At 42.7% G+C, this 27,206-nt stretch overlaps 1 protein-coding gene and 1 non-coding gene across 4 annotated transcripts; one reads left to right on the forward strand and one right to left on the reverse strand.

Annotated features, from left to right (window-relative positions):
- Window positions 1–354: 354 nt before the first annotated feature.
- HAUS1 (HAUS augmin like complex subunit 1) lies at window positions 355–25,562 on the reverse strand. 3 transcript variants are annotated; one of them, XR_012427097.1, is made up of 10 exons: window positions 25,493–25,562; window positions 24,572–24,746; window positions 10,829–10,964; window positions 9,009–9,294; window positions 8,757–8,891; window positions 5,880–6,003; window positions 5,419–5,484; window positions 3,475–3,546; window positions 2,863–2,910; window positions 355–600 (listed from the first exon to the last, which is right to left on the reverse strand). XR_012427097.1 is itself a non-coding variant. In XM_005586802.4 (9 exons), exons 1-9 carry the CDS (start codon window positions 25,520–25,522, stop codon window positions 550–552), a joined length of 837 nt encoding a protein of 278 aa, XP_005586859.3. In that variant the 5' UTR covers window positions 25,523–25,562; the 3' UTR covers window positions 355–549. The 3 variants fall into 3 exon arrangements, 2 of the variants coding, with proteins under 2 accessions (XP_005586859.3, XP_073878500.1); XM_005586802.4 differs by lacking the exon at window positions 9,009–9,294; XM_074022399.1 differs by lacking the exon at window positions 9,009–9,294 and having other exon boundaries at window positions 24,532–24,746.
- On the forward strand, window positions 6,751–6,857 carry LOC123570163 (U6 spliceosomal RNA). Its single transcript, XR_006694155.2, has one exon. It is a non-coding gene; the product is annotated as a U6 spliceosomal RNA (small nuclear RNA).
- Window positions 25,563–27,206: the final 1,644 nt, after the last annotated feature.

Consider the following 27,206-nt stretch of genomic DNA (forward strand, 5'->3'; position numbering starts at 1 on the left):
TTTAAATATTTGATTCTTTGGATTATCCTGACATCAGGTGTGAAGTATGGACCTAATGCCAAGTGTTGAATTATCCATCTTTCTACTACTGATTTAAAAGGTCATCTTTTTCATAAACTAAATTCCTGCATATATTAACATTTGGAGGCAGGCAGTGAGCTGATCAAAAAGAATGAAAGCAAACCCCTGGAGGAAGAAGAGAGTGGGAGAAACATACTGGGGAGCTGTGGAACCTTTCCTTTTCACTTTAGCTGACCTAATGAATACATGCACAACTGTTGTAACGTTTGCCTTGTAGAGCTACTGAAGGATTCTTAACCACCAACCACATAGAAATGAAGTAAGAGAAAAGCCTTTTTAATATGAAAACTATGTATTTGGGCACAAAAATGCAATATACAGTAAGAAACCATATTCTATCAAATATGACATTCTGTAATCTAAGAACACACAAAATTTTGTTATTAAGAAATGCCAAGAGGAAAAAGAACTCTGTAAAGTCCTATTCGATTTACTTTGCTAGGGAAAAGGATGTTTATTTGGCTCATGTCACAGTTCCATCATGTCTACTCTTCTTGTAAGTTCAGCTTCAATGCTATCCTATAGGAAGAAAGACATACCATAAATAACGACATAAAACAGATGTTCTAACTTTTATTTAATGTTATTTAAAATAAGGGAAACAAAAAAGGAAACATTAAAACAAAAAATTTTAAAAATACCATTATGAATATCTAATACGCTTTTAGACATTCCCTTGCTTTTACATCTCCCTTCTCTTCCCCTGCAAAAGCACTCAGACTCCTAAGTGATTCTAAGAAACATGTGAAGGGAAGAGAAAAAAAAACCTTTAGAGAGAGAAATCTGTAATGACACATGAATAAATTTTTCTGGCCTTTGCTACTAAAACAATATGCTTCCACAATGTCACTCACATCACCTCTTTTCTGCTTTTTTTTTTTTTTTTTTTTTTTTTGAGACGCAGTGTCACTGTTACCCAGGCTGGAGTGCAGTGGGACGATCTCGGCTCACTCTGCAACCGCTGCCTCCTGGGTTCAAGCAATTCTCTGCCTCAGCCTCCTGAGTAGCTGAGATTACAGGCGCCCAACACTACGCCTGGCTAATTTTTTTTGTATTTTTAGTAGAGATGGGGTTTCACTATCTTGGCCTGGTTGGTCTTCAACTCTTGACCTTGTGATCCACCCACCTTGGCCTCCCAAAGTGCTGGGATTACAGGTGTGAGCCACTGCGCCCAGCTTCTTTTCCATTTTCATTGCCACTGTCCTCTTTACTTCTTCTCTGGCCTAAATAGGCAAATTGGTTTCTGCAATTTTCTTTCTCCCTCCCCCAATCAACCCTAAACACTGGCTACAGAATAATCTTCCTAATGCACTAACCTGATCAAAAAGCATAGCTTTGGCCAGGCTTGGTGGCTCATGCCTATAATGCTAGCACTTTGGAAGGCCAAAGCCGGTGGATCACTTGAGGTCAGGAGTTGGAGACCAGCCTGGCCAACATGGTGAAACCCCATCTCTACTAAAAATACAGAAATTTGGCCGAGTGTGGTGGCTCACGCCTGTAATCCCACCACTTTGGGAGGCCAAGGTGGGTGGATCACCTGAGGTCAAGAGTTCGAGACCAGCCTAGCCGATGTGGCGAAACCCCCTCTCTACTAAAAATATAAAAATTAGCCAGGCGTGGTGGCAGGTGCCTGTAGTTCCAGCTATTCAGGAGGCTGAGACAAGAGAATCATTTGAACCTGGGAGGTGGAGGTTGCAGTGATCTGAGATCATGCCATTGCACTCCAGCCTGGGCAACAGAGCAAGACTCCATTAAAAAAATAAATAAATAAATAAAAATATAAAAATTAGCTGGGCATGGTGGTATGCACCTGTAATCCCAGCTACTTGGGAGGCTGAGGCATGAGAATTGCTTGAATCTGTGAGACGGAGGTTGCAGTGAGCTAACACCATTGCACTCTAGTCTAGAAGACAGAGCAAGACTCTTTCTCAAAAAAAAAATAAAAAGCATAGCTTTGATATTTCTCTTGAGTTTAAAAAACAAGCAAACACACAGCAGCTTTCCATGGTCTCTACATCCTCTAAGTTCAACACTCTTTATATATTAAGGCCCTCTACATCATAAACCAATGAACTTTTTCCAACTCCATCTTACATTTCATGCTTCTAAGCAGCTGGAACTTATCACTTGCTACAGCTTGAATAAGTCCTCCATTTTTCAGCTTATATGACTTTGCAAATTCTTTTTGCCTAGAATATTCTGTATGTCCCAATATATCCCCCTTTTTCCACTAGGGAAATCTACACAAAATTTTAAAAGGCTAAAATACTACTATGTGGTTTTTTTTTGTTGTTTTTGAGATGAAGTCTTGCTCTGTCCCCCAGGCTGAGTGCAGTGGCGTGATCTCGGTTCACTGCAACCTCCACCTCCCAGGTTCGAGCGATTCTCCTGCCTCAGCCTCCCGAGTAGCTGGGATTACAGGCACACATCACCACACCCAGCTTATTTCTGTATTTTTAGTAGAGACAGGGTTTCCCCATATTGGCCAGGCTGGTCTTGAACTCCTGACCTCTGGTGATCCGCCCGCCTCAGCCTCCCAAAGTGCTGAGATTACAGGTGTGAGCCACCGTGCCCAGTTACTATATGTTTTTTAATGGAAAAAATATATACACACGTACACAACCAAAAAAGCATTAAAAGCTGCAGGAGAATGATACACAGTAACTTTAGGACTGCAGTTTACTACTGAGGAGAAAGGAAAGAAGGATGAAGAGGACTTGAGCTATATTAGCATTTATTTTCTTTTTTAAAAAATCTGAAAAAATTACAGGAACTACTTACTAATTCACGCTTTGCTTCTTCAATTTTCACTCGAGCAAGAGATGGATTCTTTAAAAAAAAAATAAAACAAGGAAAAGTCATATTGCCTCAATTCAGACTCAAGGAGAAAAATAACGCCACAATCCTTTTCAAAAGGCAAAAAGCCTCCCAGAGGGAAGACCCAATGTACATATAACACTGAAATTGACCACTGACTTTAAACCCTTAAAAACCGATACATTATTTTCTTTCTTTCTTTTTTTTTTTGAGAGGGAGTCTCACTCTGTTGCCCAGGCTGGAGTGCAATGGCGCAATCTCGGCTCACTGCAGCCTCTGCCTCCCGGGTTCATGAAATTTTCCTGCCTCAGCCTCCTCAGTAGCTGGGATTATAGATTCCCACCACCATGCCCAGCTAATTTTTGTATTTTTAGTAGAGACGGGGTTTCACCGTGCTGGTCAGGCTGGTCTCGAACTCCTGACCTCAGGTGATCAGCCTGCCTCAGCCTCCAAAAGTGCTGGGATTACAGGCGTGAGCCAGCACGCCTGGCTTAAACACACTATTTTCATGGTCATATAGTACCCTTAGGGAAAGTTGGAGGAAACAATTTTTTTTTAATACACGAAAAGTATTACCGGCATTAAGTCTAAATAGGATTCCAATTTTTTCTTCAAAGGTATAGTCTGTTGCTTTAATCTTGCCAGTTTCTGGGGGTAAAAGAACACAGTCACAGAGTAACAGAAACATTCACAATGCAACTAATACTGCCCATTTCTGAAATAAAACACAACAAAGCATTTACATTAGTATGTTTTAAATAATGTTATCAAATAAAGAGCTTCTAAGATAAATAGATAAACTCACTCCAAATGGAAACAGCACCTGTTAGATGCTTAAAATAGGAAAGTGATATTCTTATTTAATTATTATTTTTTGAAACGGAATCTCTCTGTGTTGCCCAGGCTGGAGTGCAGTGGTACAACCACGGCTTACGGTAGCCTCAAACTCCTGGGCTCAAGCAACCTTCCTGCCTCAGCCTCCCAGGTAGCTGGGAACACAGGCATGCACCACCATGCCTGGCTAATTTTTGTTTTTTTGAGATGGAGTCTCGCTATCGCCCAGGCTGGAGTGAGGTGGCGCAATCTCGGCTCACTGCAACCTCCGCCTCCTGGGTTCAAGCAATTCTCCTGCCTCAGCCTCCCAAGTAGCTAGGACTACAGGCATGTGCCACCACCCCAGCTAATTTTTTGTATTTTTAGTAGAGATGGGGTTTCACCGTGTTAGCCAGGATGGTCTCGTTCTCCTGACCTTATGATCCACACACCTCGGCCTCCCAAAATGCTAAGATTATAGGCGTGAGCCACCGTGCCCAGCTCTTTTTTTTTTTTGAGATGGAGTCTTGCTCTGTCACCCAGGCTGGAGTGCAGTGGCACGATCTCAGGTCACGGCAACCTCTGCCTCCTGGGTTCAAGCGATTCTCCTTTCTCTTGTCTCAGCCTCCTGAGTACCTGGGATTACAGGCATGTCCCACCACACACAGCTAATTTTAGTATTTTTAGTAGAGACAAGGTTTTGCCATTTTGGCCAGGCTGGTCTCAAACTCCCAACCTTATGTTATTCGCCTGCCTTGGCCTCCCAAAGTGCTGGGATTACAGGAATGAGCCACCGCGCCTGGCCTAGTTTTTTAAAACTTTTTGTAGAGCTAGAGTCTTGATTTGTTGCCCAGGCTGGTCTCAAACTCTTGGGCTTAAGTAATCTTCCTGCCTCTGCCTCCCAAAGTACTGGGATTAGAGGTGTGAGCCACCATGCATGGTCTTTACTCCCATTTATTAACAATAGGATTGAAGTATGCTGTCTAAGAATACAAAAGAATGTGATTAAGAGGAATCAAAACCTAAAGGAGGCTGGGTGTGGTGGCTCACACTTCTAACCCCAGCACTTTGGGAGGCCAAGGTGGGAGGATCACTTGAGCCAAGGAATTTGAGACCAGTTTGGGCAACATAGCAAGACCCCCATCTCTATTTATTAAAACAAGGGAAAAAAATGTAAAGGAAGAACTAGAGTCCCAAATACATATTTATGAATTGTCAACATTAGATTCCAAGAACGAAGTATGAAAAATGTTAAGAATAATAAAACAAAACAAAACCCGCTATTTCTCTCTCTTCCCACCAAAACAGGCAAAACCTTTATATAACCTAAAATCCCAGAATTGCATTTGGTAACTACAGGAGTTTGGAGACCTGCATTTTACTGTCTACTGAAAGAGAAGAAAGGGGAGCACCTAGATGATTAGCTTATGGTCCTTTAATAAATCTGTCTAATAAATACATCCATAATACATAAGTGACTCCAGCAGAGTTTCTAACTTATAATAAAAAGGAAACCATGGAAATGTGAGGGCATATACAGCTAAACATGGAATAAAAGATATAAATACCAGTGAATATAGAGTACAATGGTAAAGGAAAAGAAATCAGGTCCACAGTGAATAAAAGCCAAATAAAAATAAACAAATGAAAAAGCAGATCGTGGAGTGAAATTTTAAAGAAAGTTAAATTAAGTTAAAATAAGCTCACCTCCGATAGTGCTACTAGGGACTGATGAGACAGAGAAGCATCCATGCCTCTGGCTGAAAGTTGCTCCTACAATTACCAAAAAAAGGAGTTCAGTTAAAAAATTATTTCAAAAGTGACCACCATCAAATATTTTTAACATATAACACAGTAAAGAGGAGCTACAAAGTATAAATGAAAAACTGTACATGTATCTAAGCATTTGCACCTTACATGTGAATCCTTTCCACACTCATGCATTTGTGACAAGATGGGTACAGTGTGTAAGGCCTGAGTTTCAGAGCCTGGATGCCTGAGTTTGAATCTAGATCTGCTTACAATGCTGGCTATGTAATCTTAGGCAAGTTACCAACTTCTCCGTAGTCCTCTCATCTGTAAAAAGGGAATAATAATGCCTAGCTGTGAGGGTGATGGTAAAAAATAAGGATGAAGAGAGCTAACTATATTCAGTCCTTCATACAAACCTCTGCAGCCTTGATTCCAAATCTGAATTCCTCTGACTTTGCTTTTAGAAAGTCCATGTTCTGACGACGATTATCAACTTTGGCCCTTTCTATAGACTGATGCAACTCTGCTTTCTTGACATCCCTTTAAAAAGCAAAATTAAAAACATTTTCTTCTTCTCCTCAGTAAAAGTATTGTACAATAGAAACTCTACTACTTTTGGATTCAATGCTGGCTTGGCCAAGAGTTGGTAACCAGGTCATCTTTCCCTCCATGTTGCACTCTGGGCTTTTTTTTTTTTTTTTAAGAGATGAGGTCTTGGTCTGTCACGCATGCTTGAATGCAGTGGTGTGATCACTGCAGCCTCAAGCTCCTTGGCTCAAGTGATCCTCCCACCTCAGTCTCCCATATAGCTAGGGCTACAGACACATGCCACTACACCTGGCTAATTTTTAAAATTTTTGTAGATGGCCAGCCACAGTGGCTTACATCTATAATCCCAGCACTTTGGGAGACCAAGGTGGGCAGATCACCTGGGGTCAGGAGTTCAAGACCAGCCTGGCCAACATGGTGAAACCCTGTTTCTACTAAAAATACAAAAATTAGCCAGACATGGTGGCATGCACCTATAATCCTGGCTACTGGGGAGGCTGAGGCAGGAAAATCACTTGAACCTGGGAGATGGAGGTTGCAATGAGCTGAGATTGTACCACTGCACTCCAGCTTGGACGGTAGAGTAATGCTCCATCTCAAATTTAAAAAAATAATAAAATAAATAATTTTTTTTGTAGAGACAGTCTCACTATGCTGCCCAGGTTTACAACAATTTTACAATTAATGTAAGCCAATTATTCTTGAAGAAAGTAAATCGGCCATTCAAAAAAAAAATTGGTGCTCACTTCGGCAGCTCATATATTAAAATTAGAACAATACAGAGAAAATTAGAACGGCCTCTGCACAAGGAAGATGTGCAAATTTGTGAAGCGTTCCATATTTTGTTTTGTGGCTTATCTAGAAATAATATGGAAAATATTGCTGTTATTTTTGGCAAAGAAAGTCAATTTTGTATAGTTTATTTCAACCTAAATAAACTGTGAATTTTGTTTAAATAATAATAATAATAATTTAACATATCCTGAAGTCAATTTGAAATAGGAGGTCCTAAAAACCTCTTTACTGAATGTGACATGAAGTTCGAGACCAGCCTGGCCAACATGGTGAAACCCCATCTCTGCTAAAGATACAAAAAAATTAGCTGGGTGTGGTGGCAGGTGCCTGTAATCCCAGCTACTTGAAAGGCTGAGGCAGGAGAAACACTTGAACCTGGAAAGCAGAGGTTGCAGTGAGCTGAGATCACGCCACTGCACTCTAGCCTGGGTGACAAGAGAGAAACTCTGTCTCAGAAACACAAATTAAACAAATAAATAAATAAAGATAAATGTGACAACACAGTGCCTTGCACATATGTAGTCAATATTTGTTGAATAAATTTACATACCGCCAAATTACTTGTGCATATGTACACATACCCCTGATCTATAGGCCCTAATCTCTGGGGTAAAAAGGACCTGAAAAAGGCCTAAAGCATCATAAGAGGGATACCACAGCTATAGCAAGAATGCACAACAAAACATAATGTGACTTTAAGTTGTATGGTAGTTTATAAGTATAAAAAAAATCACATAGAGTTTGAAAATTCTTTTTTTTTTTTTTTTTTTTTTTGAGACAGAGTCTCGCTCTGTCACCCAGGCTGGAGTGCAGTGGCCGGATCTCAGCTCACTACAAGCTCTGCCTCCCAGGTTTACGCCATTCTCCTGCCTCAGCCTCCCAAATAGCTGGGACTACAGGCGCCCGCCACCTCGCCCGGCTAGTTTTTTGTATTTTTAGTAGAGACGGGGTTTCACCGTGTTAGCCAGGCTGGTCTCGATCTCCTGACCTCGTGATCCGCCCGTCTCGGCCTCCCAAAGTGCTGGGATTACAGGCTTGAGCCACCGTGCCCGGCCGAGTTTGAAAATTCTAAAACCCACATTATTTGTTTTTTAAAAAAAGGCAAGAGGCTGTGCGTGGTGGCTCATGCATATAATCCCAGCATTTTGGGAAACCAAGGCAGGTGGACCACTTGAGGTCAGCAGTTCGAGACCAGCCTGGCCAATATGGCGAACCCTGTCTCTACTAAAAACACAAAAATCAGCTGGGTGTGGTGGTGCACAACTGTGCTCCCAGCTACTGGGGAGGCTGAGGCAGAAGAATCGCTTGAACCTGGGAAGTGGAGGCTGCAGTGAGCCGAGACTGCAACATTGCACCACTCCAGCTTGGATGTTGCAGCGAGACTCCATCTCAAAAAAAAAAAAAAAAAAGAAAAGAAAAAAGAAAAGAAAAAAAACAAGGTAAGAAATTGTATGAATAAAAGCTGAAAAAGTCAGGCGGGGCGCAGTGGCTCACGCCTATAATCCCAGCACTTTGGGAGGCCAAGGTGGGTGGATCACCTGAGGTCGGGAGTTCGAGACCAGCCTGACCCACATGGAGAAACCCCGTCTCTACTAAAAATACAAAATTAGCTGGGCGTGATGGCTCATGCCTGTAATCCCAGCTATTTAGGAGGCTGAGGCAGGAGAATCGCTTGAACCCGGGAGGTGGAGGTTGCGGTGAGCTGAGATCGCGCCATTGTACTCCAGCCTGGGTGACAGAGCGAGACTCCGTCTCAAAAAAAAAAAAAAAAGCTGAAAAAGTCATATCCAACGATCTCCAGCTTCACTAATCATTCTACTTAAAAAAGTGTTTCATGGACCCTATTTCCTAATGTTTTTAAAATCATACCTACTGCCAAAACTAAATTTGACAATGTCCTATTACTCCCTTATTTATAAATTGTCACCATTTAGAACTCAGTTACTTACTCTTGTAGACATTTTTCTAATACTAACGTTGCAGTTAGATTTTTTTCAAGTTTTTCCAGTTCAATCTTGATTTCTTCACTTTTTGATTTGGTACGAAAGAGATTAGAGGTCAAATCATTCACTGCAGGGATAAAACTAAAAGAAGAATCTGGTCATATACATGGGCTTAATGGGCAATCATTATAATTACTCCTTATTGCTAAAAATGACTTTACTGCTATGTAGATTTTTATATAACCATGCTGTTCATACCTTTATGTGTTTTTTTACACACTGTTCCCGTTGCCTGGAATGCCCTTCTTCATTTGGCAAAGTTCCATTTGTTCCTTCAAAACTCAGATGAGCATCACTGTCATCCTGGCATTAACTACCTCCTTCTCTGTGCTACCCAGCTGTACCTTATACATACTTTTACTGTTACAGCTGTCACACTATGTTATAGTTACATTTCCATCTCCCTTATTTGACTGTAAGCAGAGACTGTTCTTGAAGGCAGTTACTATCGTATTCATCTTGCTTCCCCAGTGTTATACCAGAGCTATAGTAAGAAGGCACAAAACATAATGTGACTTTAAGTTGTATGATAGTATGTAAGTATCAGAAAAAGTTTAAAAAATTCTAAAACACACTGTATTTGTAAAAAAAAAAAAAAAAAAAAAAGGGCAAGAAATTATATGATTCATCCTTGCTTCCCCAATGCTTATGCAATTAACATACAACTGGTATTTGTTATCTGCTGAACTTACTTAATTCAAGTCTAGATTTCTGCTGCCATACAGTAGGCATGTTCTTTTTTTTTTTTTTTTTTTTTTTTTGAGACGGAGTCTCGCTCTGTCGCCCAGGCTGGAGTGCAGTGGCGCAATCTCGGCTCACTGCAAGCTCCGCCTCCCGGGTTCACGCCATTCTCCTGCCTCAGCCTCCCGAGTAGCTGGGACTACAGGCGCCCACAACCGCGCCCGGCTAATTTTTTGTATTTTTAGTAGAGACGGGGTTTCACCGTGGTCTCGATCTCCTGACCTTGTGATCCGCCCGCCTCGGCCTCCCAAAGTGCTGGGATTACAGGCGTGAGCCACCGCGCCCGGCAGTAGGCATGTTCTTATACCTAAAACACTACTCTTTGAGTTTATATATAAATTGCCTTTAAGTTGACAGGTAAACTGTTCTGCTGCGTTGTTCTTTGATTATAGGTTATATTAATATTCATAGTCCTAAAGGGCAGTGGCTCACGCCTGTAATCTCAGCACTTTGGGAGGCAGAGGTGGGTAGATCACAAGGTCAGGAGTTTGAGACCAGCCTGGCCAGCATGGTGAAACCCTGTCTCTACTAAAAATACAAAAAAATTAGCCGGGCATGGTGGCAAGCGCCTGTAATCCCAGGTATTCGGGAGGCTGAGGTAGGAGAATCGCTTTACCCCGGGAGGCGGAGGTTGTAGTGAGCCCAGATTACGCCACTGCACTCCAGCCTGGGCAACAGAACGAGACTCTGTCTCAAAAACAAAAACAAAAACAAAAACAAAATATTAGTAGTCCTAGCTAAGATATGGCCAAAAGTGATAGTCATATGAACTTTATAAGACTGGTTTTGAATCTCAGCTCTGCCATTTAGTAGCTCGGAGAAATGATTTAACCCACACCTCCTGACCCTCAGTTTCCTCTAAAGGTTGTTGGAAGAATCATGTTATTATATAAGTAAAATGCCTGTCAAAAAGAATGAAAATTCCTTACCTACTCAACAAAAAGGTAGACATAACCAAAATTTACTATGCTCAACCAAATCATTTAGCATACTATCTTTCTTCTTATACACAGGAAACAATGTGATAGTAACTCCTTTCCAAATATACATGAGAACCACCCTTCATAAACCTAATCCTGGAAGAAGAAAACACTAAAAATTAACCAATACCAAGTTTATCCAAATTAATTATACTTACTGGCAAAGACATGAAGTAACTAAATTCAGTGCTTTGTATTTACTGCCAATTTTTCATATAGAATTATGCTGAGAACAAAAAGTCTTTAAGACCTTATAGCAGATATGATTGTGGAAATTAAAACCGAAGCAAGAATTACCTAGCTAGTGAGGTATCCTTTGTTTCAAGGGCCACTGAACTGTCAACCAAAGCATTCAGATACCTGGAACCAGTGCTAGAGAGGTTGGCAGGGGAAAAATTCACACTCTCCATGAGAAGGTCTTGAAGATACTTGGCTAAAAACATGAAAGAGTTCCATGGTGACTGTTTGCTTTTTAAAACATTTTTAACAGCTTTATCAAGACATACTTCACATACCATATAAGCCACCCACCTAAGGTATGTAATTCAGTGGCTTTTAGTGTATTCAGAGTTGTATCCCCATCGGTACAACCTATTCTTAAAAACATTTTCATCACTCCAAAAAGAAATTCTACAACCCTTAGTCATCACTTTATTTCTTTTTTCTTTTTTTTTTCTTTTTGAAATGGAGTCTCGCTGTCACCCAGGCTGGAGTGCAGTGGTGCAATCTCAGCTCACTGCCATCTCCGTCTCCTGGGTTCAAGTGATTCTCCTGCCTCAGCCTCCTGAGTAGCTGGGATTACAGGTGCCCACCACCACGCCCAGCTAATGTTTTTTGTATTTTTAGTAGAGACAGGGTTTCACTGTGTTGGCCAGGCTGGTCTTGAACTCCTGACCTTGTGATCTGCCCACCTCAGCCTCCCAAAGTGCTTGGATTAGAAGCGTGAGCCACCGCCCCTGGCTTATTTTTTTCTTATAGAGACCAGATCTTGCTAGGTTGCCCAGGCTGACCTCAGGTGATCCACCAGCCTTAGCCTCCCAAAGTGCTAGGATTACAGGTGTGAGCCACCATGCCCAGCTCTGTTTAGTCATCACTTTCTAATCTCCCAACCCATGAAACCCTAGCAACCACTTCCTGTCTTTACTCATTTGCCTATTTGGGACATTTCATATGAATGGCATCATAAGATGTGTGGTCCTCTGTGACTAGTTTCTCTCACAATAGTTTCAAGGTTCATTATGCCACAGCATGTACCAGTACTTCATTCCTTTTTTTTTTTTTTTTTTTTTTTTTTTTTTTTTTTTTTTTTTTGAGACGGAGTCTCGCTCTGTCGCCCAGGCTGGAGTGCAGTGGCCGGATCTCAGCTCACTGCAAGCTCCGCCTCCCGGGTTCACGCCATTCTCCTGCCTCAGCCTCCCGAGTAGCTGGGACTACAGGCGCCCGCCACCTTGCCCGGCTAGTTTTTTGTATTTTTTAGTAGAGGCGGGGTTTCACCGTGTTAGCCAGGATGGTCTCGATCTCCTGACCTCGTGATCCGCCCGTCTCGGCCTCCCAAAGTGCTGGGATTACAGGCTTGAGCCACCGCGCCCGGCTCATTCCTTTTTATTGCTGAATAATATTCCATTATACGGACATATCACATTTTATTTATCCACTTAACCACTGATGGACATTTGGGTTGTTTCCACATTTTGGCTATTACAAATGCTGCTAAAAACACTCATTCAGTACGTGTCAGGTTTTGATATGAACACATGTTTTCATTTCTCTTGGGTATAAATGGAATTGCTGGTCATATGTTTACTCTATGTTTAAACATTTTAGGAACAGTCAGATTGTTTTCCAAAGTGGTTGGATGATTTTATATTCCCACTAGAAGTGATGAAGGCTCCAATTTTCCACATCTTCTCCAACAGTTGTAATATCTGTCTTTTTGATTATAGCCATCCTAGTGAGTGTGAAGTAGCACTGTGGTATTTGCTTATTTTCTTGAGACAGGGTCTCCCTGTCATCCAGGATGGAGAACAGTGGCACGATCTCAGATGATCCTCCCACCTCGGCCTCCCAGGTAGCTGTGGACCACTATACCTGGCTAATTTTTGTATTTTTTTGTAGAGATGGTGTTTTGCCATGTTGCCCAGGCTGGTCTTGAACTCCTGGACTCAAGCGATCTGCCTGCCTTGGCCTCCCAAAGTGCTGGGATTACTGGCGTGAGCCACTGTGCCCAGCCTAGCACTGTGGTTTTGATTTGAATTTCTCTGATGACTAATGATGCTGGGCTTTGTGACCATTTGTGTATCCTCGTAGGAGAAATGTCTATGTATACCCCTTGCCCATTTTAAAATTGGGTTGTCTTTTTATTATTGAGGTTTTCTTTGTTGTTGTTTTTGAGACAGGGTCTCGCTCTGTCACCCAGGCTGGAGTACAGTGGCACAATCTCTGCTCACTGCAACCTCCACTTCCTGGGCTCAAGTGATCCTCCCACCTCAGGCTCCCAAGTAGCTGAGACTACAGGTGTCCACCACCATGCCTGGTTAATTTTGGTGATTTTTTTAGAGCTGTGGTTTCGCCATGTTGCCTAGGCTGACCTCAAACTCCTGGGCTTAAGCAGTCTGTCCGCCTCAGCCTCCCAAAGTGGTGGGATTACATGTGTGAGCCACTGTGCCCAGCCTTTATTATTGAGTTGTAAGAGTTCTTTACATGTTGTAGATACAAGTCCCATATCAGATATATTTATAAATATTTTCTCCCATTCTGAGGACTGTCTCTTTTCATTTTTTTTTTTTTTTTTTTAGACAGTCTTGCTCTGTTGCTCAGGCTGGAGTGCAGTGGCACGACCTTGGCTCACTGCAACCTCTGCCTCCCAGGTTCAAGTGATTCTCATGCCTCAGCCTCCCAAATAGATGAGATTACAGGTGCATGCCACCATACCCAGCTAATTTTTGTATTTTTAGTAGAGACAGAGTTTCACCATGTTGGCCAGGCTGGTCTTGAACTCGAGACTCAGGTGATCCACCTGCCTCAGCCTCCCAAAGTGCTGAGATTATAGGTGTGAGCCATGACGCCCGGCCTGTCTTCATATTCTTGATGGTGTCCTTTGAGAACAAAAGTTTTACATTTTGACGATGTCTAATTTAAGTACTTTTTCTTTTGTTGCTTGTGCTTTTGGTATCATATCCAAGAAACCAATGCCAAATCCAAGGTTACAAGGGTATATACCTTTGTTGCCTTCTATGCATTTTAGGTTTAGTTCTTATATTTTCTAGGCTTTTTTTTTTTTTTTTTTTGAGGCAGGGTCTCACTCTATCACCCAAGCTGGAGTGCAGTGGCATGATATTGGCTCATTGCAACCTCTGCTTCCTGGGCTCAAGCAATCCTCCCACCTCAGCCTCCCAAGTAGCTGGGACTACAGGCACATGCCACCATGCCTGGCTAATTTTTGCATTTTTAGTAGAGACGGGGTTTCGCTCCGTTGGCCAAGCTGGTCTCAAACTCCTAACCTCAGGTGATCCACCCACCTCGGCCTCCCAAAGTGCTGGGATTACACCGCACCTGGCCTTTTTAGGCTTTTTATTCATTTTGAGATAATTCTTCTATTTCGTGTGAGTTCGAGTCCAACTTCATTCTTGAGCATGTGGATATCCAGTTGTCCCTTTTGTTGAAAACGCTATTGTTTCCTCGGTTGAATTGTCTTGTTACACCCTTGTCAAAAATCAGTTGATCAGGAGATCAACTTATAGCATAGTAGTGCAGGAGTTGGGCTGACCTGCTCTTCAGTGAAACTGGTGAAAATTACAAGAAAGAAAACAAACCCAACCATTTAAAGCCTCTAAAAATGGTCCTAAGGGTAAACAGCAAATGAAGAAACAACTATTCAATAAAATCTATAAAAAACTCAGTAAGGACACTGAGAATTTGTGGTATTTGAACCAAGACTCCTCCCTCCGCCCTTTCAGCTCACGGAGGCGGAGACTCCACTCCAGACTGCTACAGTCAACACAGGGTTTTCCTTGCTCCCAGCTCCCAGCTAGAAGGCTTTCTTCCTGGGAGAAGCAAGATTTTAGTGTTTTTTATCCTGCCACTAGCTATCTGCTACTGCATCCAAGTCCCAAGGGGATGTGGTCGAGAGGTGTCTGCCCAGCCACTGCTCTTGGAATGGAAGCTCCTGGAGTAAGGCAAGCTGAGAATACTGGAGTCCCAGTGGCCCTTGCTCCGGCTAGTGAGGTGGTGGTTCCACACCAGGAGAGGCAAGCCAAGAAGACCTAAGGCTGCCGCACTCCCTCTCTACCAAGCAGTTCCTATAGCTGGCATATCACTCAGTGAGAAACTTGACATTTTCCCTACCCAGCCCCAACTCCAACTCTAGAGGCTGGCCTCAGAGATTTTGCCTCGGGGGAAAAGCAAGTCACAAAACAGATGGCTCCCCATCTCTTCCCAAAGGAACTGACTACATTTGCAACAGAGCTTGGAGAGGTTCAAGCCTAACGGCAATCTCAAAAAGAGTAGAAGTTGTGGTCAAAGGAATTAGGAGCAGAATCAAGACACAGGCGAAACTGCAGGGCAGTTAGTTTGCAGGGGAGAACCAGTGAGTACGACATCTAGGAGGAGCCATCCAGAAGATAAAACAAATATCTAACTGACCTCAGAAACTATTCCTCCAAGGGAGCTAGAATTTGATTGGAATTGCTTGTAGAGCAGTTTATGCCCAGGGCCTTGTTGAAAACAACAGCTGTCAATTAGTGGAATTTTACAGTTAGGTGTGCTCAGTGAAAGAGAGGAAGTCAGCTTGACCCAAACACTGTCAACTCAGAGTGAGCTTGGGGATACTCAGGTATGTGTCTCCCTGAGGAGCAACATCAGGAGTTTAACACTACAGGGGATAAACAGACTTCACTAAAATAGTCCAGCCAGCAGACAGCTAAGCAAATAACAATAACAGGAGGAAGTAAGATGAGTACCCAGCAAGGATACAATATGTTGTCTGAAATGTCCAGTTTCCAAGAACAACAACAACAACAAAAAAGAGGAACGTGGCCGGGCGCAGTGGCTCACGCCTGTAATCCCAGCACTTTGGGAGGCCGAGGCAGGTGGATCACAAGGTCAGGAGATCAAGACCATCCTGGCTAACACAGTGAAACCCTATCTCTACTAAAAATACAAAAAATTAGCTGGGCATGGTGGCGGGCGCCTGTAGTCCCAGCTACTCGAGAGGCTGAGGCAGGAGAATGGTGTGAACCCGGGAGGCGGAGCTTACAGTGAGCCCAGATCGCGCCACTGCACTCCAGCCTGGGCAACAGAGCGAGACTCCGTCTCAAAAAACAAACAAACAAACAAGGAATGCAAAGAACAAGAAAGGAACTGTAATGGAAAAAAGCAAGCAACAGAAGCTGCCTGTGAGAATGACCAGACGTTGGCTTTATCAGGAAAAACTTCAAATATCCATAATAAGCGTGTTCACAGAATTAAAGGAAACCAATTAAAGAAGGAACATGAGGTAAGATGAAAATGTTGCATCAAATAAAGAATATCAATGAAGAGAAAGAAATTGTAAGAACTAAATGAGAATTCTAGAGTGAAATAACTGAACTGAAAAATTCATTAGAGAGAATTAACGCTAGATTTGCAGTGGCAGAAGAAAGAATAAGTGAACTTGAAAATAGATCAAAAGATATTGTGGGCTGGGCATGGTGGCTCACGCCTCTAATCCCAGCACTTTGGGAGGCTGAGACAGGCAGATCACTCAAGGTCAGGAGTTTTCGACCAGCCTGGGCAACACGATGAAACCCCATCTTTACTAAAAATACAAAACTTAGCCAGGCATAGTGGTGCACGCCTGTAGTCCCAGCTACTTGGGAGACTGCGGCAAGAGAATCGCTTGAATCCAGAAGGTGAAGGCTGCAGTGAGCTGAGATTGTGCCATTGCTTTAGCCTGGGCAACAAGAGTGAGACAATAAATAATAAATAAATAAATTAAATTAAATTAATAAAATATGGAAAATAAATAAATAAATAATAAATAAATAAATAAAAATATGGAAGCCAAAGAACAGAGAAAAAAGAATAAAGGAAAATGAAAGGCAAAGCGCAGTGGTTCATGCCTGTAATCCCAGCACTTTGGGAGGCCGAGGCTCAGGAGATCGAGACCAGCCTGGCCAACATGGTGAAACCCCATTTCTACTAAAGATACAAAAAATTAGCCGGGTGTGGTGGCGCGCAACTATAATCCCAGCTACTCAGGAGGTTGAGGCAGGAGAATAGCTTGAACCTGGGAGGCGGAGGTTGCAGTGAGCTGAGATCGTGCCATTGCACTCCAGCCTGGGCAACAGGGCAAGAGTCCATCTCAAAAAAAAAAAAAAAAAGAAAGAAAATGAAGAGAGCCACAAAGAAATGTGGAACACCATTAAGCATATCAACACACACATAATGCGAGTCCCAGAAGGAGAGAAAAGAGAAAGAAGTGAAAATAATATAACAAGAAATTAGCTGGGTGCAGTGGTTCATGCCTGTAATCCCAGCACTTTGGGAGGCCGAGGCAGGCAGATCACTTGAGGTCAGGGGTTCAAGACCAGCCTGGCCAACATGATGAAACCCTATCTCTATTAAAAATACAAAAATTGGGCTGGGCCCTGTGGCTCACACCTGTAATCCTAGCACTTTGGGAGGCTGAGGTGGGAGGATCCCTTGAGGCCAGGAGTTCAAAACCAGCCTGTCCAACATGGCGAAAACCCGTCTCTAATAAAAATACAAAAATTAGCCAGGTGTGGTGACAGATGCCTATAATCCCAGCTACTCAGAAGGCTGAGACAGAACTTGAGCTGGGGAGGCAGAGGTGGCAGTGAGCCGAGATCACGCTCCTGCACTCCAGCCTGAGCGACAGAGTGAGACTCTGTCTCAAAAATAATAACATTAATAATATAACAAGAAACAATGCTGAAAATTTACCATGCTCTGCAATAATATACACATTCAGGAAGCTCAACAAATGCAAGTAAAATAAATGTAAAGAGAACTGCAAACAGACATATCAAAGTAAAAAATGCTGAAGTAAAAGAAAATCTTGAGGCCGAGTGCATTGGTTCATGCGTGTAATCCCATTTTGGGAGGCCGAGCTGGATAGATCAGGAGATCAAGACCATCCTGGCTAACACGGTGAAACCCCGTCTCTGCTAAAAATATAAAAAATTAGCCAGGCATGGTGGAACGCGCCTGTAGTCCCAGCTACCCAGGAGGCTGAGGCAGGAGAATCGCTTGAACCCAGAAGGTGGAGGTTGCAGTGTGCCGAGAATGCACCACTGCACTCCAGCCTGGGCAACTCCGTCTCAAAAAAAAATAAAAAAAAGAAAAGAAAATGTTGAAAGCAGCAATAGAAAAACTACCTGTTACTTACAAAGAAGCCCCAGCAAGATTAATAGCTGACTTCTTGGTGAAATAATGTAGGCCAGAAGACAGTGAAATAACACATTCAAAGTGCTCAAACAGAAAAAAATCTTCAACCAAGAATCCTATACCTAGCAAAACTACCTTTAAAAAATGAAGGCACAGCCTAGGCAAAATAGCAAGATTCCACCACTACAAAAAAATTTTAAAGGCCAGGTCGGTGACTCATGCCTGTAATCCCACACTTTGAGAGGTCAGATAGGTGGATCACATGAGGTTAGGAGTTCAAGACCAGCCTGGCCAACATGATGAAACCCTGCCTCTACTAAAAATACAAAATTAGCCAGGTGTGGTGGCTCATGCCTGTAATCCCAGCTACTGGGAAGCTGAGGCAAAAGAATCACTTGAACCCAGGAGGCAGAGGTTGCAGTGAGCTGAGATTGCACCACTGCACTCCAGTCTGGGCAACAAGAGCAAAACTCCATCTAAAAAAAAAAAAATTAAAAAATTAAGCTGGGCATGGTGATTCACATCTGTAGTCCTATCTACTTGGGAGGCTAAGGCAGGGGGATCACTTGAGCCCAGGAGTTTGAGGCTGCAGTGAGCTATGATCATGCCACTGCACACCAGCCTGGGTGACAGAGCAAGGCTCTGTGTCAAAAAAAAAAAAAAAAGGACAAAATAAAGTCTGCTAGATAGAAAAAAACTGAGAGAATCTGTTGCTAGCAGACTCAACTTACAAGAACTAAGGGAAGTTTTGTAGGCTGAAATCAAGTAGCCTCAAATAGTAATCTGAATGCATATGAAAAAACAAAGACTGTAAGTAATGGTAACTATGGAATTATAAAGAGAACATACATGCATATTTTTTCTACTTTCTTCTCTTAACTGTTCAAAAAAGCAACTGAGGCAGGGCGTGGTGGCTCACTCCTGTAATCCCTGCACTTTGGGAGGCCGAGGTGGGCGGATCATGAGGTCAGGAGTTTGAGACCAGCCTGGCCAACATGCTGAAACCCTGTCTGTACTAGGAATACACAAATTACCTGAGCGTGGTGGCATGTGCCTGTAATCCTAGCTATTTGGGAGGCTGACTCAGGAGAACTGCTTGAACCCGAGAGGCGAGGTTACAGTGAGCCGAGATCACGCCACTGCACTCCAGCCTGGGCGACAGAGCATGACTCTATCTCAGGAAAAAAAAAAAAAGAAAGAAAAGAAAAAGAATACTCCACCCAACGAGAGAATATACATACTTCTCAAGGGCACATGGAACATTCTTCAGGAAAGAATAGCTTTATGCTGGGCCATAAAACAAATGTCAATACATTTAAAAGGATCAAAATAATGCAAGGTATTCTTTGGTCAAAATGAAATGAAATTAGAAATCAATAACAGAAAGAAATTTAGGAAACTCACAAATATGTGTGATATAGTTTGGCTCCATGTCCCCACCTAAATCTCATGTTGAATTGTACTCCCCGCGTGTCGGGGAGGGGACTGGTGGGAGGTGACTGGATCATGGGGGCGGACGTCCCCCTTACTGTTCTCGTGATAGTGAGTTCTCACCGGATCTGATGGTTTAAAAGTGTGGCACTTCCAGCTTTGCGCGCTCTCTCTCTCCTGCTCTGGCATAGTGAGTAAGACGTGCCTTGCTTCCCCTTCGCCTTCAACCATGATTGTAACTTTCCTGAGGCCTCCTCAGCCACATGGAACTGTGAGTCAATTAAACCTCTTTTCTTTATACCTAGTCTCAGGTAGTTCGTTATAGCAGTGTGAGAACGAACTAATACAAAGTCGAATTAAACAATACACTCCTAATAACCAACAGGTAAAGATTAAATCAAACACATTAGAAAATACTTTGAGAAGAATGAAAATAAAGATACAATGCAACAAAACTTATGAAATACATTGCAAATGGCATGTGGAGGGAAATTTATACTTGTAAATTCCTATTTTAACAAAGAAGAAAGATCTCAAATCAATAGCCTAACTTTCCATTTTAAGACACTGAAAAAAGAAGAGCAGACTAAACCTAAAGCAAGCCAAAGTAATGAAATACTAAAAATTAGAGTGGGCCAGGAGTGGTTGCTCACACCTATAAATCATAGCACTTTGGGAGGCTGAGGCAGGGTCAGAAGTTTAAGACCAGCCTGAGCAACACGGTGAAATACTGTCTCTAGTAAATATACAAAAATTCGCTGGCTATGGTGGCCTGTGCCTGAATCCCAGCTACTCATGGGGCTGAGGCAGGAAAATCGCTTGAACCCGGGAGGCGGAGGTTGCAGTGAGATGAGATCATGCCACTGCATTCCAGCCTGGGTGACAGAGTGAGACTCTGTCTCGGGAAAAAAAAAAAAAAAAAAAAAAAAAAAAAAAAAAAGGAAAGAAAAAAAAATAGAGTGGAAATTAATAGTATAGAGAATAGAAAACCAATAGGGAAAAAAAAGTGAAAGCAAAAGTTGGCTCTTTAGAAAGATCAACAAAATGGAGAGGCAGTGGCCTGGCAGTGGCTCAAGTCTGTAATCCCAGCACTCTGTGGGGCAGAAATGAGTGGACTGCTTAAGCTCAGGAGTTGGGGTGGGAAGGGGGTCCGGGCATGAGGAGTGTGGGATGTGGCTGAGGCAGGAAAACCCTTGAGTCCCAGAAGTTAAGGCTCACGTGATGGCGCCACTGCACTCCAGACTGGGAGACAGAGTGAGACCCTGTCTCAAAAATAAATAAATAAATAAGGCCAGGAGTGGTGGCTCATGCCTTTAATCCCAGCATTTTGGGAGGCTGAGGCGGGCGGATCACAAGGTCAAGAGTTCGAGACCAGCCTAAACAACATGGATAAACCCCAACACTACTGAAAAAAAATAGAAAACTTAGCCGGGCATGGTGGCACACACCTGTAATCCCACCTACTTGGGAGGCTGAGGCAGAAGAATCACTTGAACCCAGGAGGCAAAGGTTGCAGTGAGCTGAGATTGCACCACTGCACTCCAGCTGGGCGACACAGCAACACTCTGTCTCAAAAAATAAATAAATAAATAAATTGTCTAAGAAGAAAAGTGAGAAGACAAATTAGAAATGAGAGCGAGGACAGTCCTATCAACCTATTTTATAAAAAGAATTATAAAGAAATACTAAAAACAATTGTATATCAACAACTTAGGAAACTTAGATGAAATGAACCAACTACGAAAACTGACTCAAGAACAGATCATTTGAATAGGCCTACAACAAGTGAACAGATTGAACTAGCAATAAAAAACCTTCTCCCAAAGAAAAGTCCAGGTCCAGATGACGTTACCACTGAATTCCACCAAATAACTTAAAGAAAAATTAATACCAATTTTTCACCAACTCTTCCAAAAAACAGAAAAAAAAAGTAATTCCCAACTCTTTCCATCAGACTGGTATTATCCTGATACCAAAACCAGATAAAGACATTATAAGAAAAGAAAACTGGCTGGGCATGGTGGCTCACGCCTATAATCTTAACACTTTGGGAGGCCAAGAAGGGTGGATCACCTGAGGTCAGGAGTTCAAGACCAGCTTGACCAACAAGGCAAAACGCCATCTCTACTAAAAATACAAAAATTAGCGGGGTGTGGTAGTGGGTGCCTGTAATCCCAGCTACTCTGGGAAGCTGAGGCAGGAGAATTGCTTGAACCCAGGAGGCAGAGGTTGCAGTGAACTGAGATCGTGCCACTGCACTCCAGCCTGGGTGTGACAGAGCAAGATTCCATCAGGAAAAGAAAAAAAAAAAAAAAAAGAAATTAAAAAAAAAAAAAAATTATACCAGGAGCAACTGAGATTTTTCCTAGGGATAAATGTTGGTTCAATGTCTGAAAGTTAATTAATGTAATACATCACATGAACAGAATAAAAAACAAAAATCACATGATCATGTCAAAAGACACAAAAAAAGCAAATGACAAAATCCAATACCCTTTCTTGATAAATGTACTCAACAAACTAGGAATAGAAGTAAATTTCCTCGCTTGTAATCCCCGCACTTTGGGAGGCCAAGGTGGGTGGATCATTTGAGGTCAGGAGTTTGAGACCAGCCTGGCCAATATGGTGATACCTCGCCTCTACCAAAAATAAAAAAATTAGCCAGGTGTGGTGGGCGCCTGCCTGTAATCCCAGCTACAAATGAACCTGGGCGGTGCAGGTTGCAGTGAGCGGAGATCGCGCCACTGCACTCTAGCCCGGGTGACAGAGCGACAGAGCACTTGCCAATTCTGTCCAACACCGTATTGGAGGTTTTAGCCAGGGCAATTTCTTTTCATTTGCCTCCTCAACTGACAAATCGGTGGCATGAAGAATAAATAGTTTCAATAGTTTCATCTTTATTCCTCATGACTAAATATCTTCATACAGCCAGGCACGTGGTGTCCACCTATAATCCCAGCTACTTGGTAGGCTGAGGTGGGAGGATCACTTAAACCCAGTAGTTCAAGACCAACCTGAGCAAAATAGGAAGACTCTATCTCTCCACTATAAAAAACAAAAACAACAACAAAAAAACTTCGTCTAAAAGTTTTATGTCCTTTCCCAATTCCTGCAAATATTTCCAAAATGTTCCAATCTCATGTGCTGTAAAGAACTGTGCTTTGCAGAAATAAAAACTGCACCTAAAAAATGATTTGGATTATTTTTAACTCAAAGGTCATTCAAGTTCAGAGAGTTATATATGGCGTTACTACTCAGTTTTTAGAATTGCAAACAGAAGAAACTGAAACTCTTTACCAATACACATGAATGTACACTTGTTATAAAGTTCCACATATTTTTCATTTTCTGCTCAACACTTTCACTGTATAAAAGAAGGAAAAACTTAGAAAAGAGAAGTAATGATGCACAGAGTTATCAGATATCAATGGTGGCAATGCTTTTCTAGATACCTAAACAGAAAAAACTGTGTTAAAATTTTGCTTACATTAGTTAGAACATTTGTTATTTAATATGTATCACCCTGAAAGGTATTTAAGGACAGACATAAATAATTTTACTTTGAAATGCTTAGATTTTTGGTTACAGTATATGATAGACAAAAAAGCTCTTATAAAATGAGATTTTTCTGGGCTCCAAGTCCCTTTCTCTGTACTGTATTTTAATAATTATAAAAATAAAATCATTTAAAAATAAGACAATTTTAAAAGCACATATATGGGCGAATATAGCTATAAAGGAGTGGCACAGGGGAGGTTTTTGGGGTGATGGAACTGTTCTGCATCCTGATTGTGTGTGTGATTTCAGATTGTGGGAGTGGTTCTACACTCTAAGTGTATTAACATGGTACACAAAAACAAAAAGTCAGTTTTACCATATGTTAATTTTTAATTAATTGTTTGTTGGTTTGCTTGTTATGAGACAGAGTCTCACTCTGTTGCCCAGACTGGAGTGCAGTGGTGTGATATCTGCTCACTTCAGCCTCCACCTCCCGGGTTCAAGCATTTCTCCCACCTCAGCATCCCAAGTAGCTGGGATTACAAGCACACAAAAATTATCCACACACCTGGATAATTTTTGTATTTTTAGTAGAGACGGGGCTTTACCATCTTGGCAGGCTGCTCTCAAACTCCTGGCCTCAAGTGATCTGCCCACCCTGGCCTCCCAAAGTGCTGGGATTACAGGTGTGAGCCACTGTACCTGGTCCTGCTGTATATTGATTTTTAAAAGAAAACTGGAAAAATGCACATATGCAATAGAATCAAAGATAAACTGTACTATATTCAAAATATCATATGTAACAAATACCATACATCTGGTTAAACATAGGGGAGATGCAGGCCTCACTTCCTCTCTCTTTGGTATATTCTCGTATCTAAAAAGATTTTTGTCAATCTTTACTTTTGTGGTTTGTATTATAAAAACAATAGGCGTCGTGAATGTACTTTTTCAAACTATATATGCCCAGCAGAAAATTCGAATGCAATCTCCTGATACGTAGTCATAGGGTAATTTTGTCCAAGTCTCATATTTCATGGCCACCACCTCAGGTGTCCTGATAGGTTCATATGACTAAATCACCGAGACCGGAAATGGACCAAACAGATTAGGTAAGTAAAACACCACAAGGCATCTTGTGTGTCAGGCTAACAAGTTTAGACTCTTTTAAGGCTTACTATTTTTCTATCGGAGTACCAATAAGGTATTTAGTATAATAACATTTATTATTCAGAGAATTACTACTGGCCGGGCAGGGTGGCTTATGCCTGTAATCCCACCACTTTGGGAGGCTGAGGCAGGCAGATTACCTGAGGTCAGGAGTTCGAGAACAGCCTGGCCAATATGGTGAAACCCTGTCTCTACTAAAATACAAAAATTAGCTGGGCGTGATGGTGCAGGCCTGTAGTCCCAGCTACTTGGGAGGCTGAGGCACAAGAATCACTTGAACCCAGGAGGTGGAGGCTGCATTAAGCTGAGATCACACCACTCTACTCCAGCCTGGGTGACAGAGCAAGACTGTCCCCCCTCAAAAAAATATATATATATATAACATGAAACAATAATAAAAAAGAAAGTTACTACTATAACACAGTGGATGAAAAATCCGGGAAAAATAAAGGAGCAAAACAAGTAGTCTACAGTAAATTAATCCTGTATACTTTAGAGTTATAAAATTTGGTTACCTCTATTTATTCTCGTTCAAAACTCTGGACTTAATCTCACCTTCGGATTCGTATTCACTTGCTTTCTGCTTCAAGTCCTCTACTACCAGATAGACATCCCTGTCCCGGACCCTGTTGCGTTCTGAAAGGTGATGTAAAATCTCTGTGGTCCGTGGGTTCACCTCATACTGTGGAATGGGATGATCTCCAAATATTTTTTTTAACCACGCAGCAACCTAACCATTAAAAGAAAGACAAATATTATAAGCCTTGTTTACTGTAATGGCTCGATGAGATTATGACAAAGAAGTGATCAAAAGCAAACTAAATGCTTTCTGTGACTATTTTGGAGGCCTACTTCACAACCTCACTTGTCTTTAGGGAGATACTAGATATCAGCAAAATAAAAAGTGAGCAAGTACACAATGAACAAGACTAAAAATTAACAGAGAACTATCCGTTCTTTCCCAAATCTACAAAAGCAGTACAGGCTAACAATTTGCCCCCCTTGAAAAACCGTAAAGCTTAATAGAACAGTGAGAAAGCATTATTAGACCGTGCACGGCCTGAAAAAAGCAATTGTCCCTCGATCCCCAGACGCCCCGCCGCGCCGGGAGGCTCCCAGTGTTGGGATGCAGGGCGCGGAAGCCGCTCAGATGTGGAAGCATCGGGGTGAGCAGCGAACCGGAAGGCGGGTTTGGCTTCTTAAGTCCCACTCCAGAGTCTGTCGCCAGGGGCTGCTCAACGCCTCTCCCAGGCCAGATCCAAACAAGGGGAGGCCCGGGCAGGAAGAGAAAGACATTTTTCAGGAGGGTCTAAGCACAAGGGGGCTTGCAGATAGTAACTGCAGCACTGAAAGACGGATGTGTGGAATACGGGAGAGAAAAGTAGACGTGGCGCGAGCAGGAGACGCGCTGGCGGCGCGGGGGTGTCAAAAACGCGTTTTCCAGGAGGCCACCGATCCCCATTCCCGCCACAGCACCTGCGTTTCTCTCTCCTCCAGTGGCTCCATAGCTGCCGCTCCCGCTGGAGATGCGCCTCGCTCACTCCCTAGGCTCCGCCCACACGCCGTGGGCACCCGCCCCTCGCCGGGTCCGGGATTTCTGGGAGTTGTGGTTTTTCCTTGGGCTGCCGGCCGCTGAGCGCCTGTGCAAGGCTGGTCCAAGGCTCTGGCATCGCAAGCCTGCTTGCCACTTCCCAGCTCTTCCCGCCTTCCGCGTTATAATCTCCACTACGAGAAATAGAGCAGCCTAGAACCAGGTTGTTTTTTCTTTCTTTTATTTTTATTTCTCGCTTGAATCACTTGTCGTTTAAAAAAGTACTTGAAACGTTTGGTTCTGGTTAGCAAGATGTTTGTGTTTCTTCCACATTGATTGCATCCATTTAGAATTTATATTCTACCTTGGCAATATGAGCTGCGGCAATCTTAACCTGGTCCGTTAGTTCCCCCTACCTAAGAACTACGGAATTTTTTTTTTTTTTTTTTGAGACGGCGTCTCGCTGTGTTGCCCAGGCTGGAGTGCAATGGCGCGATCTCCGCTGCCTCCCAGGTTCAAGCGATTCTCCTGCCTCAGCTTCCCGAGTAGCTACTGGGATTACAGGCATGTGCCACCACGCCCGGCTAATTTTTGTATTTTTAGTAGCGACGGGCCATGCTGGCCAAGCTGGTCTCGAACCCCCGACCTCAGGCTATCCGCCCGCCTCAGCCTCCCAAAGTGCTGGGATTACAGGCGTGAGCCACTGCGCCCGGCCAGGAAAATGTTTTTTAGTGGCGTCGATCTGCTGGTACTGTCACTGCTGCTCAGCCATTGTTCAGTTCATTTCTTGCCTTCCCTAAGTCTCCTCCCTCCATCACCCTGTATTTAAACAGCATGAGAGGTTCTTCATATATATTTATATAGCAAGGTAACTTTTTAATATGTTTTTATATTTTTGTTTCATTCTTGCAGGGTCTCTGTAAAATAAATGGACACGTATTATTTTACCCATTTTTACATAAAACATATACACAAGGATTAAATGACTTGATCAAGATTAGGTAGTAGAGTTGGAAGGTGACCGAAACGTTCTGGCTCCATTTGAGTGTTTCCGTCTCCACACTGCCATCAGCAACCTCCTATTGGGTACTGTGTTACTAGGAAAAGAGGATAGCTAAAGGAAGGATCATATACTCAACTTTCTGTCAAGTGTGGTTTAATATCAAATTGTGGATCAGGTTTAGCACCAAATATCTTCCTCCTAAGTCATTTGCATATTTAAAATGATTTTCTTTTTTTCTTTTTTTTTTTATTTTGGAGATGGAGTCTTGCTGTGTCGCCCAGGCTGGAGTGCAGTGGCACGATCTCGGCTCACTGCAACCTCTGCCTTCTGGGTTCAAGCGATTCTTCTGTCTCAGCCTCCCAAGTAGCTGGGACTACAGGCAAATGCTACTACGCCTGCTAATATTTGTATTTTTAGTAGAGATGGGGTTTCACCACATTGGCCAGGCTGGTCTTGAACTCCCAACCTCGTGATCCGCCCTCCTCGGCCTCCCAAAAAAGTGCTGGGATTACAGGCGTAAGCCACAGCGCATGGCATTTTCTTTTCTTTTTGAGATGGCGTCTTTCTCCGTTCCCCAGGCTGGAGCACAGTGGCATGATCTTGGCTCACTGAGACCTCCGCCCCCGGAGTTCAAGCAATTCTCCTGTCTCAGCCCC

Source organism: Macaca fascicularis, chromosome 18 (assembly GCF_037993035.2).
Source record: "Macaca fascicularis isolate 582-1 chromosome 18, T2T-MFA8v1.1".
Classification (NCBI taxonomy): domain Eukaryota; kingdom Metazoa; phylum Chordata; class Mammalia; order Primates; family Cercopithecidae; genus Macaca; species Macaca fascicularis.